We start from the raw sequence: 20,213 nt of genomic DNA, 5'->3' as shown, positions 1-20,213 counted from the left end.
TTATTAGATATTACGTTAATAATATGAAAGACAGACCCCCTGAACGATTCACAACATGATCATATGTCTTGGTAAAATGAAGTTTAGAACATACGTGAAATGTCATCACCAAAGTGCATTTTTCACCCACTCTGGGCAGTGTGAGTTGACACCCTACCCCCAGACACCTCTTGATAATACTGGGGGGGTACCAGACGTTTCTTACCCACTGAAACCGAGGAGCTCACTTGACCCCTTAAATATTTTCAATTTTCAGGATAACAAAATACAAGATATAAAACATAATTAATGTGAAGATATTGAAATAAGCCATCAGTGCCCCAGCAAATATGTGTGGTGAAAAATCCAGCCATCATTCTAAGACCAAGGTCTAGGTGGAGGCATTCCCATATTACTTACACCTTTCATACCAGGGGGCAATCAAGAAGTCTACCGACTGGGGCTAGGGACAAGAGGTTGATTTTGTACTGGACCAGTGATGAAAGCATCATAATTAGTAATAGATGCATTCAAAGAGCTGCCTTACCGCCACTATGTGCAGCAGGACGGCCCCACTCTTGCGCTCGTTGTTGGTGAAAAGGTCTTCAGGGAACTCCTTGATCGCTGAGGAGAGAAAACATCACCGCATGTCAGTAATGTGCCTGATGTCCAAACTCCAAGGACGAGGTCACCTTGTGACGTGGTGGCAGCACTGACCGAGAGGTTTGTAAAGACTTTGAAAATGTTCCGGTCAACTCCGAAACACAGTACTTCATTTCTGTGGTGACGTGATTGACAGAAGGTTGTCAAGACACAATGTGTGTACAAAATACATGTCAACTTCGAAACACGACTTCCTTTCTGTTTGCATTGTGTCACCAATGGACCCATCCTCATCACCTAAAATAATGACAATGAGGTAATTCTCACAGGGCATGAACTGGTTTGTGTGTTCAGTAGGGGGAAACAGTTTAGAACCATATATACTACCTGAACTTGTCTAATATGAAACCCTTGTTTTCCATTGCAAACATTTCAAAGAGCTTTCTTTACAGTGTGCCCTTCTGAACACGGACCTGATAGAGGCCAAGGAAGCTAGGTGGCGACACAGACACAAGGCTCATTCACCACCTCTAAACCTGGCCAGAACACAGGTTGACCCCTGACTCTACTGATCCCTGTACTGGCCAAAAACATGGTCACCCTGCTGAGCATCTGGTCACAGCAGTGAGCAACAGACTGGCCCTCCATGGGACCCAGCTAGTGTCTGGACTAGGAATAATGTTGTATCCACCAGAAGGCAGATATACTCCCACCTGCATGTACCTTCTCTTCCCATTACTTCCATCGTGTAGAACAATGTCACAGGCAATCAGGATACCAGACCATGAAGTTAAAACGATCCTAGATGGTCCAAAAGCCCCCATGGGCTACATGCAGGAGTGTTGATCTACATTTGCACATGCCTTGATACAAGTCATGCCAACAATCATGCATCACGGTTCAAAAGCCAGCAGAAGTACTAAGCACAGTTTCATACTAAGTACGCACCAATAACCTACATTTGATCTTCTGCGGCATATAGACTCATGAAATGGCAATGATCACCTGAGACCCTATACCAGTGCACCTGTCACACACACCTAGTGCAATACACCGTCTATATACATTAGATGGCGCTCATGACTGATTCACTAACCCAGGTTCTAAATCCTCCTTGGCAACATTACTTTGGCCCAACTCTTCCAAGGGATATCATATGATATTACAGTGGCCTATGACATCCCTTCCCCAGTAGACATGCAGGTAGGGACGAGGAAAGAGAGCGTTTTAAATGTCAGATTGGCGATTCCCGTTGGTCGCTGTCCATGGTGCTTAATCTCCGCTAGCAGCATGAATTGTTTATATTAGCGCAGTGTCGGTACTTTGCCACGTGACAAAGTCCCCATAGAGAAATGTCTGAGTCCTCCCAAGGTCGGATGCTGCATGTCACAACAGATAGTCAACAAAGGCAATATGTGAAATTCAGTGCGGAAAAATATTACACCATTGACTAGATTTTGCCTATTGTATTTATGAAGACAGTCATTGTGGCAAAAGCTTCGTGTAGACTACTGTTCTGGAGATCACAGGTGCAATAAATTAAAACGACAGCTGCGCACGAGGAGGCTTTGTACTCGAGTGGCATAATGTAACACAACAATAACAGCCCAATTCGGGAAATACCATAGGCATCATTAACTTGACTCATTTGGCAATGACGACTACAAAGCTTAGAGGAATCAAATAGAGCTGACATCCAAGTAAATAACATACGTTTCCCCGAGAGTGGCTTTAACCCGCTCTCTGTACAGTCCACGTTTGCCCGTTACGTCTTCCAATACCGACTGGGGTGTTCTGTGAGTCAATCAATAATTGAATGGCTCTACCAGCCATCACCATCTCTCCCTCTTTGCAGTTAATGGCACAATCCCTTGGTGCCACGATGCAATCAGATCTGGCTGTGCGCGTGGTATAAATAGGTACGATAGCAAAAAAAGTACTTAGAGGACGCGACCGGGAGCTAGCGCACAGTTGGGCGGACGGAGGGGTCGCCTCTCGCTCACCGCGTTGTAAACAGTGAACCTGACACCGTTTGCGCAGTGTTTGCCCGTGTCCTTCCCTGCGGAGGTCAGTCCGGACACGAACATGCTTCAACAGCCCTTTGCCACACGGGGATAGGCGGGGAGTTCGCTAGGCTACTGCGACAGCAGACAGAAAGGGGATCAGCCCGTAGGCGTGAGCGTGCTGCTTGATTAAATGACGCGTCTCAAACCTGGCCCAAGAATAGCATCATATAGACTAGCTAGATTAACACCCTCACATAGGCCAAGGTTATGTATATGCTCTCTTTCTGCCAAATGTCTCGCTATTAATTGGAAGAACGTCATCATGCATCGATATAGTTTCTCCAACAGTGTTGATGTTTAAACATTGGCAGCCTGCGGTTTCTACGTCCATTTTTAGACGTTTAAAATTAATATATACGCTTTGATTGTTGAATAATAAAACTTGTTTTACTTTTGTTTATAAAACGTAATTGTAAATAAACACTAACATGGTTAAAAGTATCATTTTGATTTAATGGGTGGTCAGTCCTTGCCTCCATAGCTCAGTCCATGGGTTTGAGAGGAGTTACATTAATCCATCCCTCAGCTGTTCACCAAATCAGTGGTGGGGTTGCAGATTTTTTTTTCAAAATGCAGATTCACCCTTTAAAAAAAAGTCGGAACACAAGTGGGATCCAGAGGTGATGGCAGTTGCACTGACAAGCCCCTGCTGTGTTCAGCAGGTTGTTGCAGCTGGTCAGTGTGTGGAACCCTTTTGGGGGGGGATATCTCTTTGGAGTAGGCTATGTATCATTTCGTTTCAACCCCAGTCAACTTTGAAATAATGTTCTTGGTGGATAATTTGTATTTTTTTTTTTTTAAATCAACATTCCTGAACATGGTAAGCACAAATTGAAGACATGACAAACCACCCTTCCTACCCATGCATAAGAGAGGTATATCTGTGTACCAGCTAAATGTGTAAAAATGGACACAGCACCACTTTGATATGAATGTCAAGTGGCACACCATACATTAATGCACTGCAACTTCAAAATCACATGCAGTGATACACCTTGGCCCGGTATAGACACTCAAGTTGTACAACTGATGCACGACACAATGGTTGTGATCCAACGGAGAGTTTCCACATAGTCGGCATTTATCATCATTTAGAAAAACTCTCTGTTATGAATCACATCTCTTGTGCCAAATGTGTTGCACATCAGTGTACAGGACCCGAATCCACAAAGTCACACTAAAAGCATGCCAATGTGAATCAATTTCAACTAGAATACCTTTAGTTATGACAAAACAACGTACAAAGTAGTAGGCTAAGAAAGTCTGAGTGACATATTGCACACATGCAAGGTTAAAATAGTTTGGTGCCCTTAAATAATATGTTAACTTCTATCATATTAGGTTCTGTGCCAACGATAGTAGCAGTGAATGCTGTCATCGCAGCTTTACGTCACTTGAGCTGAACCATCTGACTCAGCCAAAATACAACATTAAATTATTTTATTTCCACCGATGACCTTTTAAATGCCCAAGTAGTATTTTAGTCAGTCTACAAAATGTACATTCTATCGATATTGTTTTCCACAACGGCAGTTAGTGTAAACCAGCACTAATGTGTGGCATTAACAAGCTATATTTTGTACCACGTAAATACATAGTGTGCTCAATGGACCTTGTGAAAAGGACAACAGCAGAATAACCTCCATTGTCACATTGTTGTTGAATTTGTTTGGGATTGTTTCATTGGGAAGTCTAACTGGGAAGGCAGAGAGAAACGTCTATTCATAAAAAAAATCGCTGGCTTTTCTGTTTGGACACCTGACGAGTGGCGGCTGCTTATGCAAGAAAATGCTGGCAACACTTTTGTTTATCCGTCTCCTCCACACCCACCCACACACCCACACACCCCCAGCCCCAGGAGTAATCTAAGTCCAGAGCTCTGTTGGAGGGTTTACCAGCACAAGCCTCTGCCCTGCTAGTGCGAACCACTGGTTGGTCAATGAGATTCTTATCCAATCATCTCCTGCCACATACCAGATCCTATAGGCCACAACTGTCTGGACATTAGGCCTGTGATCATAAGTAGCTCTAGTGCTCTCCTCGCCACGTCTGTCACACACTAAATACATTTGTTAAGCTTGGACTTGACAAACATATCTCCATATGTATTGGTACATCAACATGACTGAATAGGCGGTGTGTGTGTGTGTGTAGTACATGGAAATGGGCTGCCATCTCTGCCAAATTTAATGCATGCATTTCGTGTTCTTATCCGGATGCACCGAGGACTGTGGCGGTCACAAAATTGCATGATTGTCATGCAAATGACTGTCGGTCTCACGGTAATTGACCGTTAATTAACAAACTAATTTAGCATCTTCTGGCTTCCACACAGCCACTGATTCAGACCTTTGGAACATCTACATTTTAAAAAGTCTAATAAATCCATGTAATAGTCTACACCGTCATAATAAATCCATTATTTTAGACAGGTCTAAAGCAACATGATGAAAATGTAGTCCATTTCAGAACAGCATCCTCTGAGTTGTCCTCATGTTAGGTCCTGATCTGGCTGTGCCAAATGGCTGTGGGATACACTACTTCATTTAGCAGACAACATTTGCTTAAAATTCCGTGGCATTATTTTATAGTATTAAGAATACAATTGAACAAAGCTGAATTGAATAGAGAGGATATTTTCTCTAAAGGATTTGCGGGAGCGCGCATATGCGGCTATTCTGTGTTGAGGACTTAACATAGAAATAGGTACTCCTAGATGCTTAAATGAGTTAATGTAACTTTAGTTCTACAAACGTTGGGCTATATGTTTTGATTTTTAATACATTGTAAGTCAGCATGAAGCGACTAATGATTTTTTTTTTTTAAGTATTTCATTCACAATTTGACAAGAAAATGCCTTGAATTTCCCGGCGGCATCCCCTTTGTGTGGCCGTAACGCACCCTAAAAAAATCCATTACTTTTACGACCAGTGGCCATTGTGCCCTTGACCCGGGGTGCTGCGCGCTCGGAAGCACTTCACATGGCTCTCCATCAGGCTTCAAGCGAATACCGATACATCGGGGATACAACTGCGTGCATTATTATCCAATTCCGAGGTGCATAATTGCAGGTCCCCCAGAGTACAAAAGTTGACCTATTTTTTTGTGAGAAATAAATATTCCGAACATAGTCTGGGACAGTTGTGGGATACGATAGATCCCAAATTAATTAATAGGCTATTTATTCACATAAGCACAGCAATGAGCACATGGCAGTACGCTATAAGCAAATATTCCATTACCGGGAAAACACCATTATCAAAAGTGACCTTAAATGCAATTATGCATGTAATGCTTTTACTACAAAAAGTGCATTTTTATGGCGAAAATTTTCTTCCCCAAAATTGAAACATGCTGCTTATGTTGGGCTGTACACTCTTTGTAAAGTACGTAGATGAATGTGCTTAATTTTAAGAAGTTATTTGGCCACTTTCGTTGTGATACAAACCTTAACTCATGTAGGCCTATATGTTTTGATGTGTGACTAAGACTTTAGAAAGTCAGTGAAAATATATAATTCACAAGTGATTGGCTAATATTGTCACCCATCAGACCTTTGATTTAACCCTCCTGTTGTGTTCATTTCATGTTGATTAATTGTGTACTTGGTCCAAAATGACCGCCCCGTTTTAGCTGATTATAAATCCATAATAATACATATATTATCACCTAATGTTGTGTTAAAAAGATCTATCAATTTAAGTTCTTGTGAACATTACAAGTTTGAACACATTTGCTATTCATGGCCCGTAGGCCTCAGCGTTAAGATTGCCTGCAATGACAACAAGCTCAGTCCGATGATGCTGTGACACACCGCCTCAAACCATGACGGAACCTCCACCTGCAAAATCAACCCCGCTCCAGAGTACAGGCCTCTGGGTTAAGCTCGTTCCTTCGATGATAAACATGAATCCGACCATCACCCCTTGTGAGACAAAACTGCAACTCGTCAGTGAAGAGCACTTTTGCCAGTCCTGTCTGGTCCAGTGACAGTGGGTTTGTGCTCATAGGCGATGTTGCCGGTGAGGTCTGGTGAGAACCTGCCTTCCAACAGGCCTACAAGCCCGCAGTCCATCCCTTCTCAGCCTATTGCAGACAGTCTGAGCACTGATGGAGGGATTGTGTGTTTCCTGGTGTAGCTCGGGCAAATATTGCCAGCCTGTACCCGCAGGTGTGATGTTCGGATCCTGTGCATGTGTTGTTACACTTGGTCTGCCACTGCGAGGACAATCAGCTGTCATTCCTGTCTCCCTGTAGCGCTGTCTTAGGCGTCTCTCAGTATGGACATTGTAATTTATTGCCCTGGCCACATCTTCAGTCCTCATGCCTCCTTGCAGCATGCCTAAGGCACGTTCACACAGATGAGCAGGGACCCTGGGCATCTTTCTTTTGGTGTTTTTCAGTCAGTAGAAAAGCCTCTTTAGTGTCCTAAGTTTTCATAACTGTGACCTTAATTACCTACCCTCTGTAAGCGTCTTAACGACCGTTCTACAGGTGCATGTTCATTATTTGTTTATGGTTCATTGAACAGGCATGGGAAACAATGTTTAAACCTATTTACAGTGAAGATCTGTGAAGTTGTTTTTGTATTTTTACAAATTGTCCTTGAAAGACAGGGTCCTGAAAAGGGATGTTTCTTTTTTTTGCTGAATTTATCAAATAAGATACGTGAAATTAGTTTTGATTTAGAATGGACCATTATCATGCACCTGTATCGAAAAAGGGGCAGGCGAAAAAAATCCACGTAATCTATGCACTTAAATAGTGAATGAAGGAGGCTTTTCCCCGAGGTTTATGTTCATGCCAGCCAGGTAGGCTGTACTCCTGTTGTAAAGAGAAGCAATGTGCTAAATATTAGGAAAGTTGAGAAATAAATAGTAAGCCTATAGAAAGCAGATGGGATCCTGATTTCTTTTAAATAGAGGCCATCACTCTGTTCTCCTACAATTGCATAGCCTACAGACAATGTTGCGCAACATGAGCTCATGGGCTTTCATTAAGTGTTTGATTAAATGTTCAAGTACATTTGCATTGATGTCAGAGTGATTAGAGGGACAATAGTGTTGAGTACCAGGCAGTTAGCAAGTTTGGTAGGCTACTAATGACCATCAGCAGCAGAGCTTGAAGAAGCCTAATTACCGTAACTAAACGGTCACGTGGAATTTGACTGCCTTCATGACCACCGGTGTGGCGTTAATACTGTCACAGCAGAAGCCCTCGTTGCACCTTTCAAAATGTCCATTCACTTATCAGCCATAATCAAACAGAACACATTAACTATGCAGTAATTTAATGCATTTAGTCTGTAATGTGACTGATAGATGTATGCTGAGGCCTTACAAAACAGGGCTTCGTCTATCTGTTGTCCTGTACCCATATCAGGATAGACCGACCACTCATCACACTAGCCAGTTCTGATACCATTCTGCCAAGGACTAAACCAGATCAATTAAGGTTCCCCACAAGAAATGCCATTACTAAAATTCATACCATAGCATGACAGAATATTACATTCTGATTGGTCAAGAGGGTGTTGACTATTTTCTGAAATACGTAATGCAAAACATAATATTCAACTGGAAAATGTAAATGATGAAAGTTGCAAGTAACGAATCGTAATTCATTATTTGTAGATAATTACTCATTTGCATGACCAGATTGTCATTCGTTACGCCTGCCAATGATGTCTTAGGTACACAAGAATTGTGACATCATCAATGGAGGCCCACATCATACCGTCTACTCTGGGGAGCTGGTCAGGGTCAGGCTGAACATCTGAGCATGTTGCCGTGGCACCTCGAAACCATGTCAACACTGCAAATCCCACTGTTGGCATGTGGCGGTTGACGTACCAGTCCAAGCTGTGCCTCCCCGTCACATGGCTGGGTAAACCCACTCCACAACAGCCGCGCGCACACACACACACTTGATGTGCACATACAGAGACACACAGAAATGTCATTGACACACACACACACACACACCTTCTGCTCCAGTAGATTGACGACACACGAGTCCCTTCAGACATCATACGTCAGTGTAGTACACGTGGCCACAGAGTGACGGGGCCACAGAGTGACGGGGCCACAGAGTGACGGGGCAGGCTAGTTGTAGAGGTGGGAGGGGAAGCAGACTTGTTGGACCAGTAGATTGCTGCTTCAATAACCTAAAGGGGTAACCGCTGTGGAATGTATATATTCAGCTGTGTAATGGGGTGATAGGCAAAACAAATCCCCCTAAAGGATCACTCCATGGACATGGAACAAACGCTTATAGCAGTGGGTTCTATTCAGAGTGTACTTAGTGGCCAAATCAATGCATGGCTGAATTATAAAATTGCTGCATTGCTCTAAACAGTTAATTGATGTAAAAACCATACACTCATGAATAATATGCAAAAGTGTTGAGTCAAACCTCTCAATGGTGAGCAAAAAGGGGACTTGAATACAAATACATGAATAAATGGGAGTCTGATGTGGGCGTGTTGGACAAGATAGATATGAACATATAGACATGAACGAGAGAAGCTGCTGCATGCAGTACAAGACAGTCACTCACCCATTCTACTGGGTCCTGGGCAGTACAAGACAGTCACTCACCCATTCTACTGGGTCCTGGGCAGTACAAGACAGTCACTCACCCATTCTACTGGGTCCTGGGCAGCACAGGACAGTCACTCACCCATTCTACTGGGTCCTGGGTAGCACAGGACAGTCACTCACCCATTCTACTGGGTCCTGGGCAGCACAGGACAGTCACTCACCCATTCTACTGGGTCCTGGGCAGCACAGGACAGTCACTCACCCATTCTACTGGGTCCTGGGCAGCACAGGACAGTCACTCACCCATTCTACTGGGTCCTGGGCAGCACAGGACAGTCACTCACCCATTCTACTGGGTCCTGGGCAGCACAGGACAGTCTCTCACCCATTCTACTGGGTCCTGGGCAGCACAGGACAGTCACTCACCCATTCTACTGGGTCCTGGGCAGCACAGGACAGTCACTCACCCATTCTACTGGGTCCTGGGCAGCACAGGACAGTCACTCACCCATTCTACTGGGTCCTGGGCAGCACAGGACAGTCACTCACCCATTCTACTGGGTTCTGTTCATTTAGTGCCTGCAACGTTTTAAAAACATATTGCAATGGAAAATGGAAATGCCTGTTTCTTGTTGGACCCATTTCAGTCTCATTTCATCCGTTTGGTGCCAAATGAACAGGGCCCTGTATAGCTCTTCCTGTTGGCATGCGAGGAAGAAAGCGGAAGGAAGGTCACGTTCCAATATGCGGAAGCTGCAGCAGCATAATCCCCTGCTTGTTTAATTCCTCTTTTAAAATGCTTCCTTCTGGTGTTTCCCCAGAGTTGATTAACCTGCTTGACTCGCCACCGAAAGATGGCAAGCAGGGAGGGAGGGCTGGAGAGCGGGGCGGGCTGCAACAACCGGCCGGCTACCGTTTCTAACGGGTCACCCGCTCGCTCCACATTCGCCCAACCATCGCCCCTTAAATCAATTTTCCCAACACTACAGCCTTTAATGTACGGCACTTTCTCCAGCCCTCTTTCCCTCACAGACACACACACACACACACTGCAGTTTCAATGATGCCAGTGTCCTGATGTGGGCAGTGTGACTCACCTTCCCATATCACACCTGCCAAATCATGCAACATGTACACACACACCTCCACCTCTCTCCTGCAGATTAGTGTGATGGAGTATCTAAAACCAATGTAATCAAAATCCCCCCAGGGATTATTACATACTACAAACAAGGCTATACTAAAACCTTTGCTTTATGGTTCAGTTTCACTTAGCTTTTTTTCTGTTCTAATACACCATAAGCATATTAATTATGCTACTGGAATAAGTCAATGTATTCCTCCTATGATTTAACCTTGCAATCGAGTAAGTGCCTGTAACAGTGTACAATTCAAAAGCAAGTTGTTCACTCGCCAATTTGGTTCACTTCCCCTGTAGGGGCTAATAAAAAACTCAAGTTTTGCAATAAAACAGAACTGCTTTCCCTCAGAATTATTATACGCTGTCAAATTAGGCAGAACTCCAGTCCCCCGGGCAGAACTCCAGTCCCCCGGGCAGAACTCCAGTCCCCATTCATCATTGGGCCAGTCAAAGGGGAATTGAGATCTCTAAACACACATTTTAATTATATAAAAAGGGGGTAATGACTCAAGAAAATAAAACACAGCAGCATTCCAGTTGATATGATACTGTGAATGAAGTCAAATATCAAACATTCCATTTCATTTGATGCCTGTGTTTAATAGTCTAGTGTACCAGCAACGTAATTCTTAGATTTTTTTTAATAACGTCTATTTCTAAGAACGTAATATTGCTAAACGCCCAATAAACCTAATTTACGATAAGGGTCTTCATCAAGCGTCCTCCGCCTCTGATCAACAACCTCTGGTGAACCCAGGAAAGGACTCTCCTACTGAGCAGAGAGATAATGATGAAGAAAGAGAAGACAATAACATCGGCCTAATTACACACAGCATAAAAAAGGCTTTTGATTTATTATCCATCTCAACCATTGAGTTTACCCTGGTGCCATCCCCAACCAAACTCTCCCTGCTCTGTCCCAGGGGGCCGAGGGGGAGATGCCAGGATGCTACATGGTCGTCCCGGTCACACTTTGAGAGCACATTTCTGGAAACACAACCAGACTGTCAAATGAGCATATTTTTATATTAGAAAGACATATGGTCGGCCAGGAGAATGTAGAACAAAAGAGGAGAGGAGGAATGAATGGGGCAGTCTGCCTGGAGTGGGCAAGAAGGCCTTGGATGAGAATAAAGGTAATCCCCCTCGGGATTAGAAGTAGTACGATTTCCATCTCATAATCTTGTCAACTGGCACTCGTCTCAAAAGGACCCTACTGCGTTTAAATAAAGTTACCAAAAATTCTATGCACTTGACAATGTAAATCCAATATACTTTGAGAGTAATACAACAAATTAACTCTACAAAATACATTTGTAGAGTAAAAGTGTTAACTCATTAGGTTTATGGAGGCTTTGCTTGAACAATTCAACACAAACCAAACTTCCTCTTATAACAGGATGGTTCAACCTTCAACACTTCCAGTGAGGCCCTCAGACGGTTGTGCTCTTTGTGGACAGTAATGAGAAACTGTCAATCTCCATTAGGTCAAACATGTCACAAAGGAGCTATATATACACACACACTGCTCAAAAAAATAAAGGGAACACTTAAACACAATGTGACTCCAAGTCAATCACACTTCTGTGAAATCAAACTGTCCACTTAGGATGCAGCACTGATTGACAATACATTTCACATGCTGTTGTGCAAATGGAATAGACAACAGGTGGAAATTATAGGCAATTAGCAAAACACCCCCAATAAAGGAGTGGTTCTGCAGGTGGTGACCAGACCACTTCTCAGTTCCTATGCTTCCTGGCTGATGTTTTGGTCACTTTTGAATGCTGGCGGTGCTTTCACTCTAGTGGTAGCATGAGACGGAGTCCACAACCCACACAAGTGGCTCAGGTAGTGCAAGCTCATCCAGGATGGCACATCAATGCGAGCTGTGGCAAGAAGGTTTGCTGTGTCTGTCAGCGTAGTGTCCAGAGGATGGAGGCGCTACCAGGAGACAGGCCAGTAGATCAGGAGATGTGGAGGAGGCCGTAGGAGGGCAACAACCCAGCAGCAGGACCGCTACCGCCGCCTTTGTGCAAGGAGGAACAGGAGGAGCACTGCCAGAGCCCTGCAAAATGAACTCCAGCAGGCCACAAATGTGCATGTGTCTGCTCAAACGGTCAGAAACAGACTCCATGAGGGTGGTATGACGGCCCGACGTCCACAGGTGGGGTTTGTGCTTACAGCCCAACACCGTGCAGGACTTTTGGCATTTGCCAGAGAACACCAAGATTGGCAAATTCGCCACTGGCGCCCTGTGCCTTTCACAGATTAAAGCAGGTTCACACTGAGCATGTGACAGATGTGAGAGTCTGGAGACGCCGTGGAGAACGTTATGCTGCCTGCAACATCGGATGCTTTAGTCCAGTCCTGGGAGGAGATCCCTCAGGAGACCACCCGCCACCTCATCAGGAGCATGCCCAGGCGTTGTAGGGAGGTCATACAGGTACGTGGAAGCCACACACACTACGGAGCCTCATTTTGACTTGTTTTAAGGACATTACATCAAAGTTGGATCAGCCTGTAGTGTGGCTTTCCACTTTAATTTTGAGTGTGACTCCAAATCCAGACCTCCATGGGTTGATACATTTGATTTCCATTGATAGTTGAATGTGCTGACAACAATCACAAATTATGTAAAGAAAAAAGTATTTAATAAGAATATTTCATTCATTCAGATCTAGGTGTTATTTTAGTGTTCCCTTTATGTTTTTGAGCAGTGTATATAGCCAGTCATTACCTTCCAAAGTGTCTGTTACCTTGTGTCACCCTCCGAGTGTTTAAGGGACAACTCCCTATAGTCAGTCATACAACATGTTTAGAAGTTAATGATCGGAATCACAACAATATCACAGTGGAACAGAAGCTTGAGTCTGCTCATACATAAACGATATACGTTTAAATGATATACCTAGTTGTCGTTACCAGTGTACTGTTAAATCAATGAGAATTCATGCACACCTGAGCATTCATCATAATTTATCAAGCCAAATGTGGAACACCCTTTCAGCAATGTCAGTGGTTTCTTCTGTGTACTGCACAAAAATCTCTCATTCCTAAGAGGACCAAGGCTGCTCTAACATATTCAACACCTGAACTTAGAATTGGTATTTTAGTGTGTATTGCAATGCTAATTATTTAAATGGCCTTGGAGCAAAACTAAACAACGCAGAATGCAGGTCAATGGACCAGAAGAAAGTCTCTGCATTGACCAATAAACCCTGTGCGCCTGATCAGTGTTTTAAATAGAACACTGATCAGTTACTCTTTGGGGGTTGAGGCTGGGTATCTGAAGTACTGCGAATAGAAAATAAATTTCATTGATTAGTGTGAATAGTTTTTATCGTCTCAAATAAAACTGAAGGACCTTGGCGTTACTCTGGACCCTGATCTCTCTTTTAACAAACATATCAAGAATATTTAAAAGGACAGCTTTTTTCCCATCTTCGTAACGTTGCATAATTAAGAAACTTTCTGTCCAAAAATGCAGAAAAGCTAATCCATGCTTTTGTCACTTCTAGATTAGACTACTGCAATGCTCTACTCTCCAGCTACCCGGATAAAGCACTAAATAAAACTTCAGTTAGTGCTAAACAAGGCTGCTAGAATCTTAACTAGAACCCCAAAATGTGATCATATTACTCCAGTGCTAGCCTCTCTACACTGGCTTCCCGTTAAGGAAAGGGCTGATTTCAAGGTTTTACTGCTAACCTACAAAGCATTACATGGGCTTGCTCCTACCCATCTTTCCGATTTGGTCCTGCTGTACATATCAACACATACGCTACGGTCACAAGACACAGGCCTCCTTATTCTCCCTAGAACTTCTAAGCAAACAGCTTGAGGCAGGGCTTTCTCCTATTGAGCTCAATTTTTATGTAATGTCTGCCTATATCCTTGTGAGAGATGCAGAATCGGTCTCAATCTTTAAGTCTTTATTGAAGACTCATCTCTTCAGTAGACAGCAGGTCCTATGATTAAGTGTAGTCTGTCCCAGGGGTGTGAAGGTGAACGGAAAGGTAATGGAGCAACTAACTACCCTTGCTGGCCGGTTCCCCTCTCTCCACTTGGATTCTCTGCCTCTAACCCTATTACGGGGGCTGCCGTTCCATGCCATCCCTAGGAGGGGTGCATCAGTTGAGTGGGTTGAGTCACTGACGTCGTCTTCCTGTCCAGGTTGGCGCCCCCCCCCCGGGGTTCGTGCCGTGGGGGAGATCTTCGTGGGCTATACTCGGCCTTGTCTCAGGGTAGTAGGTTGGTGGTTGAAGATATCCCTCTAGTGGTGTGGGGGCTGTTGTTTGGCATAGTGGGTGGGGTTATATCCTGCCTGTATCGTCGGACAGGGCCACAGTGTCTCCCGACACTTTCTCGGAGGACCTGAGCCCTAGGACCATGCCTCAGACTACCTGGCCTGATGACTCCTTGCTGTCCCCAGACCACCTGTTCATGCTGCTGCTCCAGTTTCAACTGTTCTGCCTACGGCTATGGAACCCTGACCTGTTCACTGGACGTGCTACCTTGACTGCTACCCGGACTTGTTGTTTTGGACTCGCTCTCTACCGTACCTGCTGTCTCTGACTGATCAGCTATGAAAAGCCAACTGACATTTACTCCTGAGGTGCTGTCCTGTTGCACCCTCTACAACCACTGTGATTATTATTATCTGACCCTGCTGGTCATCTATGAACATCTTGGCCATGTTCTGTTATAATCTCCACCGGGCACCCGGAGTTTTTCCTAGCCACCGTGCTTCTACATTTGCATTGCTTGCTGTTTGGGGTTTTAGGCTGAGTTTCTGTACAGCATTTTGTGACATTGGACAATGTAAAAAGGGCTTTCTAAATAAATGTGATTTTCAAATAATAAATACAAAACTAGGGCCAATGTCACCCGATAGAAGACTAACTCATTAAGAACAATGACGACAGTAGTTTTCTCCAGTGATGGAGCATACCTGGCTCTGTGCAGTTCTTCGACTCTGTCTCATTGTCGTTGTCGGGTTCATGTCCCATGAGCCTCCTTCCCCAATGTTCGTGCTTCTCGTGTCCATTCTCCTGGATCATTCCATGGCCTGGAAGAACAAAACATATTATAAAAGGGAGGGTATCCTTGCTCATCAAAAACCATGTTACAAAGAAGCTGAGGAAACACTGAACCGAACATAACCAATGTATCTGTGAAAAAGATGCTCAAAATTCACTGAAGCATTCACAAATCATGTCAACCATCTTAAAATGGATATCTTCAAGATGCTTAACTGATAGATTTGAAACAAAATGTATATGCATTTCTACCACACTTGATAATTAATCACATTGTTGGATGGAGTGGATTTAAAATTTCCCCCTTCCATTCAGGTTTGAATGTGTCAAAGGGTTTTAAATGGGATGAATACAAAATGAGAACGGTTTAATTCCTGATTGCTGGATGCAAGTCACCCAGACACACGGCCAACTTCCAACGCTTGTGGCTTTTGATCAGTCATTTCTCAAAGGTTTTCCAGAGCTTTTGAATGACATTTTAATGAGCAAATAACCCAGATTTGCAGGCATTCAGTGTTTGACCCCAGTTAGATTATAGGCTCACTGATTTCAACCACCAACACAAAATTATTACAGCCCTAACCAAATGACTTAGTAACCTTTCCCTTTGGGTAATGACTTTTGGTCAAGTCTTTGAAAGAACAGAACAGACCAACCAGACTTAAGCCTTGAGGTAAGACAATTAAGATGCGTTACAACGTCTGAACTCCATCGGAGATAAAAGCCTCAGGATGAATCCATGGAAATTGCAAGGCAAAACAAGATAGGGGTTTTTAAGCCCCTTTCTCTGTCACCTAACTAATTTGCTGTCTTGAGGCAGAATACAAAGATGTTAACCAAGCAGAGGAGCATCTAGCTACCTTTGACTGCATTATGCTGCGAGAGAGAGGGAAAGAAAGAGGGCGAAATCATCCTGCAACTTGGTCCAATCAGCTGGCAAGGGAGACGGACCAAGGATGCCTATCAATCTCTGCCATGAGCGGCTCCCCTCCGCCTCCCTGCCCTGATGTCCCAGACACCTCTCCATTCCATCGCATCAACACCACACACACACACACCTGTCAGACCGGGGCCCTGGCTCTGTAACCACAGTCAGCCCTACTCTACCTTGTCCATCATGGAGACAAACACCACCTCCAATCAGACTGGAGGTGAGAGATGATGGAGACTCCCTCCTTGACAGAACAGAGAAGCATAACCCTTAAGTAGTCCATCACTCAATTCCCATCTATCTGGTCTATTCAGCTTGGCACTACATTAGTCCCAGAGTACTCCCATCCGAGTCAGAGAGGGGACAGAGACAGTATGTCATGATGAATGCCTGGTTATTATTCTGATGGTGGTTCAAGAATGAGAGCAACATGGAGTGCATTCAGATGAGTTGGGAGGGATGAGTATAGGGGAAGTGAGTACAGGTGGGGGGGGGGGGGGGGGGTTATATTGCTCTCTGATCAAACACCTGCCTCACCTCACAAAAGGTGACGATCAAGCATGTACCATGTCCCAACATGGTTGGCGTTCACACAGCATGTCCCCTCATCAAATAACCTCTTAATGGCCGACAACCACGGCACACGTCAGCAACCTGGAATCAATGCTAAATAAAGCCAAGCCATTACTTTGGTCCCCAGAGAGCCTTTTGGAGATGAGCTCATCTGTGTGATATCATTCCAGAATAATCTTTTAAGCCTTTTGTTGTTTGTAATGTAATTAATAAAAATTCCAATATATCCGTGAGCGCTGACATAAGCCTATACCACATTGTGTGCTGATTTATTTGTTTCTGAGTTCAAGGGTCAGAGTGATTGACATCAGATGGACATGTTCTGTTACTGGGTAGGAGGTGGAGGGTTAAACGAATTGAGAACAAATCAGATTGTGCCCGTTCCTTACCTGCATGCCTACAGCAGGCAGAGGATGGCCTTCTACGCTGTCTCCCCTGTGTACGTTAATATTACTCTGAATGCAAATATGTCAGGTGAATAGATTCATTTTGAAATTGGAGGATTATGTAGTGTGTGTGCGCGCTCCAAGCTTATTGTGTCCATCCTAAACATGGCTGCCTAATCACTAATCACCTAATCGCTGATTTTGACATCCATTGATAATTGATCTCGGGTGAAATCTCCATTTGTGTCAGACCAGGATGAAGACAGTCTGAGTGACAGAGCACTTATCAGTCATACATATGATGTACTGTTCAAAAGCCAACTTACAGGGATACTTGTCTGTGTGATAAAACACACACACACCTCATTTCATTCATGTTTTGTTGTCACATACAGTGCATAGGTGCAGTGACATGTGTTTTACAGGGTCAGTAGTACTACAGTGCCCCTGGAGCAAATCAGGGTTAAGTGCCTTGCTCAAATGCACAGCTACCGACGTTTCACCTTGACAGCTCAGGTATACCTATATCATCCTAATTTGTGGGGAAATCTGATTCTGTGAGCCTGTAAATGTTCACACACACCTGAGGTGAGTCCTGCATGGGGGTACATGTCCTTTGGTTGTTGGGCATGTCACTCACACACACCGTGCATGGTAAGCCATCTGAAACGTAAGTTTACACAGAGCACACCTCTGAGCAGCTGCGAATAATGTATTAGCCATCGAGAGAGAGAGACAGATAACTCCTCATGTTTAACCAATGTTCCAAACCTGTGTAATCTTCTACGGCCTCTGCGTAATCGTATCTCTCCAACTCCTTGCGGAACCAGGGAGCTGGAGAGTGATTAAGGTGATCCAGTGTGCAATGGTGTGTGAAGCCCCGGGCGAGACGCGATGATGCCAGCATTACCACAAGCCTACGCTCACTCGCTCCCTTTCTCTCAACCGCTGCGTGACTGATGATGCGCCTGGCACAGGCACATTTTGCCATAGGTTGTCAACGCTCAAACCAAAATGTCGACCAACACATAAGCAACTTTCAAATATTTGTGGGGTTCCATGATTCATCCGAGGTGATGTAGGCTGCTACATGCTTGTCAATGTGTTAGCCGCCGTGGCCGCTTCTCTTAGAAACGTGTCGTTGCCTCTGCGCACACTGCGGCATATGGACAGACCGACGCATACTCAAACGAGGAAGAAAAATATATCATTGTGGTTCCCTCACAATTAACAGGTACATGTGAATAATTTAATGACAGCGTGCGGAATGCCGAGACAAACATAAGCTAGGCGACAGCCACTGCGTCGACAATGAAACTAGATGCTGTTTCTCTCGACACTGGTATAAAGCAAACGTTACGCATTTTGCAATGAATAATTAAGAGTAATAACCCTGCAATATCGGTGGTTCCATCTTCTCTCCATCGGTTTGATGCAGATAAATATATATGGAAATGCGGGGGGGGGGCGCACCATAAATTATTTGGACTGAATGTTCCGCTTGCATGTCCTTGAAAATGTATTTTTATGACCGTGGCGAAATACAATTCTCTGTAGACTATATAGTTAATGGCTAGCTGGTTATAGGGTGCACCATTACACTGCAGAATTCTCAGCTGTTCCGCTTCGTCCTCCCTGCCCCGCGTTTATCAGCAGTTTCCACAGCTCACACTCACCTGTCTTTGTCAGAAGTGCTGACATGCTCCACGCCATGAAGAGGACACTGCAGAGAAAACACACTTGCACGAAAAGCATCTCTCTCCTCTTGCGAACTTTGAAAATCTTTGCGATTATGGTCTTTTTCGAGACGCTCTTGTTCTCATCCTGGTCCATGGCTGCAGCTCGGCCAAACCGTGACTTTTCGTCCTTGCCTCACTGCAGACGGGAGAGACCGAAGGAATTGCCCGTTTTCGCAGCTTCACATAGAATAGGCTCGGGACGCGGTCCTTATTTGAAGTGCCCGGAGCGCAGATGGGAAGTGGTGGAGCGGACGGTTTGCACGTGCCGCCGAGACAAGGCTGTTCAGCTGTTTGATTGCTAGAACAGCGCGTGAAAATTCCGTGCCTGCACACAGGGCGGGCAATTCCGATGGTCTCCAATCAATTCAGCATTCCCTCGCAAATCCCAGATTCTGCCCTTTAAATTTTAGCAAATAAACTGCCATTTCATTTGAAACGAATATCACTGGTTGCCTTCAAATTAGCACAAAATCGACTACTGAATCTCAATTTAAATCATCTTCTTCAATGAAATTATTAAACTGGATGTGGCTGCAGAACTAGGCTACACGCACCAACTGCGTTCTGCCGCCGCATATTAATTGCAACCAATCTGATTTCATCAAGGTTCGCCTAATTGTTACATTCGTGAAGCAAAGTCATGTCACCTCGGTATGGCACCTCCCCTTAACTTCCTAGTGCAGAAGAATAGACCCACAGATGATGAAACAATCATTAACTCCGTCGTTCCAGGTGTAGTCTTCTTGTACAGTTTTTGGTTGTTATGATAACACTTCGCCGGATTCTGCCAACTGCAACTTTTCCGAGAGTGTCATGCGCAGACACGTGATAGTGTGCAACAATAGATAATTCTCTCGTAGAGAGCTCGGTTACAACTGAACTGAAAACAACTGGACCATCATGCCAGCCGGGTATTGATCACTCTGAACGACAACGCCTCTTATTTGACCACACATTATTCGCAGGTTGCCGCTGAGGCGAAATAGATTTGGATCAGTGCGGATGAGGTGAGGCAAGCCATATCATGCTACGGAAGAGATACCCAGACCCGTAGATTGCTGCAGTATTGGAGAAACGCAATCTAATATCTGTCTGCATCCTTCCTGAACATAACACCCTTTAACAACTGACTGACCCTGCTTACTGGGATATTCACAGTTTGATATACCTGTATGAAATTGAGGTGAAAGATCCCATAGCTCCGAGGTACC

The 20,213-nt window shown here is 44.4% G+C and overlaps 1 protein-coding gene across 2 annotated transcripts in view; it reads right to left on the bottom strand.

Moving 5' to 3' along the window:
* The window catches only part of LOC135557906 (sodium/potassium/calcium exchanger 4-like), a 47,173-nt gene extending 27,442 nt beyond the window's left edge, over positions 1-19,731 (bottom strand). Inside the window, exons 1-3 of one of the 2 annotated variants that reach the window (XM_064991600.1) lie at positions 18,940-19,731; positions 15,286-15,402; positions 527-603 (exon numbers count right to left, since the gene is read on the bottom strand). In XM_064991600.1, coding sequence (XP_064847672.1) covers positions 527-603; positions 15,286-15,402; positions 18,940-19,096 — 351 coding nt within the window. In that variant the 5' untranslated portion in view covers positions 19,097-19,731. The remainder of the gene's footprint in view (positions 1-526; positions 604-15,285; positions 15,403-18,939) is intronic. The other variant, XM_064991599.1, reaches the window with a different exon arrangement.
* Positions 19,732-20,213: the final 482 nt, after the last annotated feature.

This window comes from Oncorhynchus masou, chromosome 16 (assembly GCF_036934945.1).
Source record: "Oncorhynchus masou masou isolate Uvic2021 chromosome 16, UVic_Omas_1.1, whole genome shotgun sequence".
In the NCBI taxonomy this organism is placed as follows: domain Eukaryota; kingdom Metazoa; phylum Chordata; class Actinopteri; order Salmoniformes; family Salmonidae; genus Oncorhynchus; species Oncorhynchus masou.
This window is presented reverse-complemented; position numbering and strand designations above follow the sequence as displayed.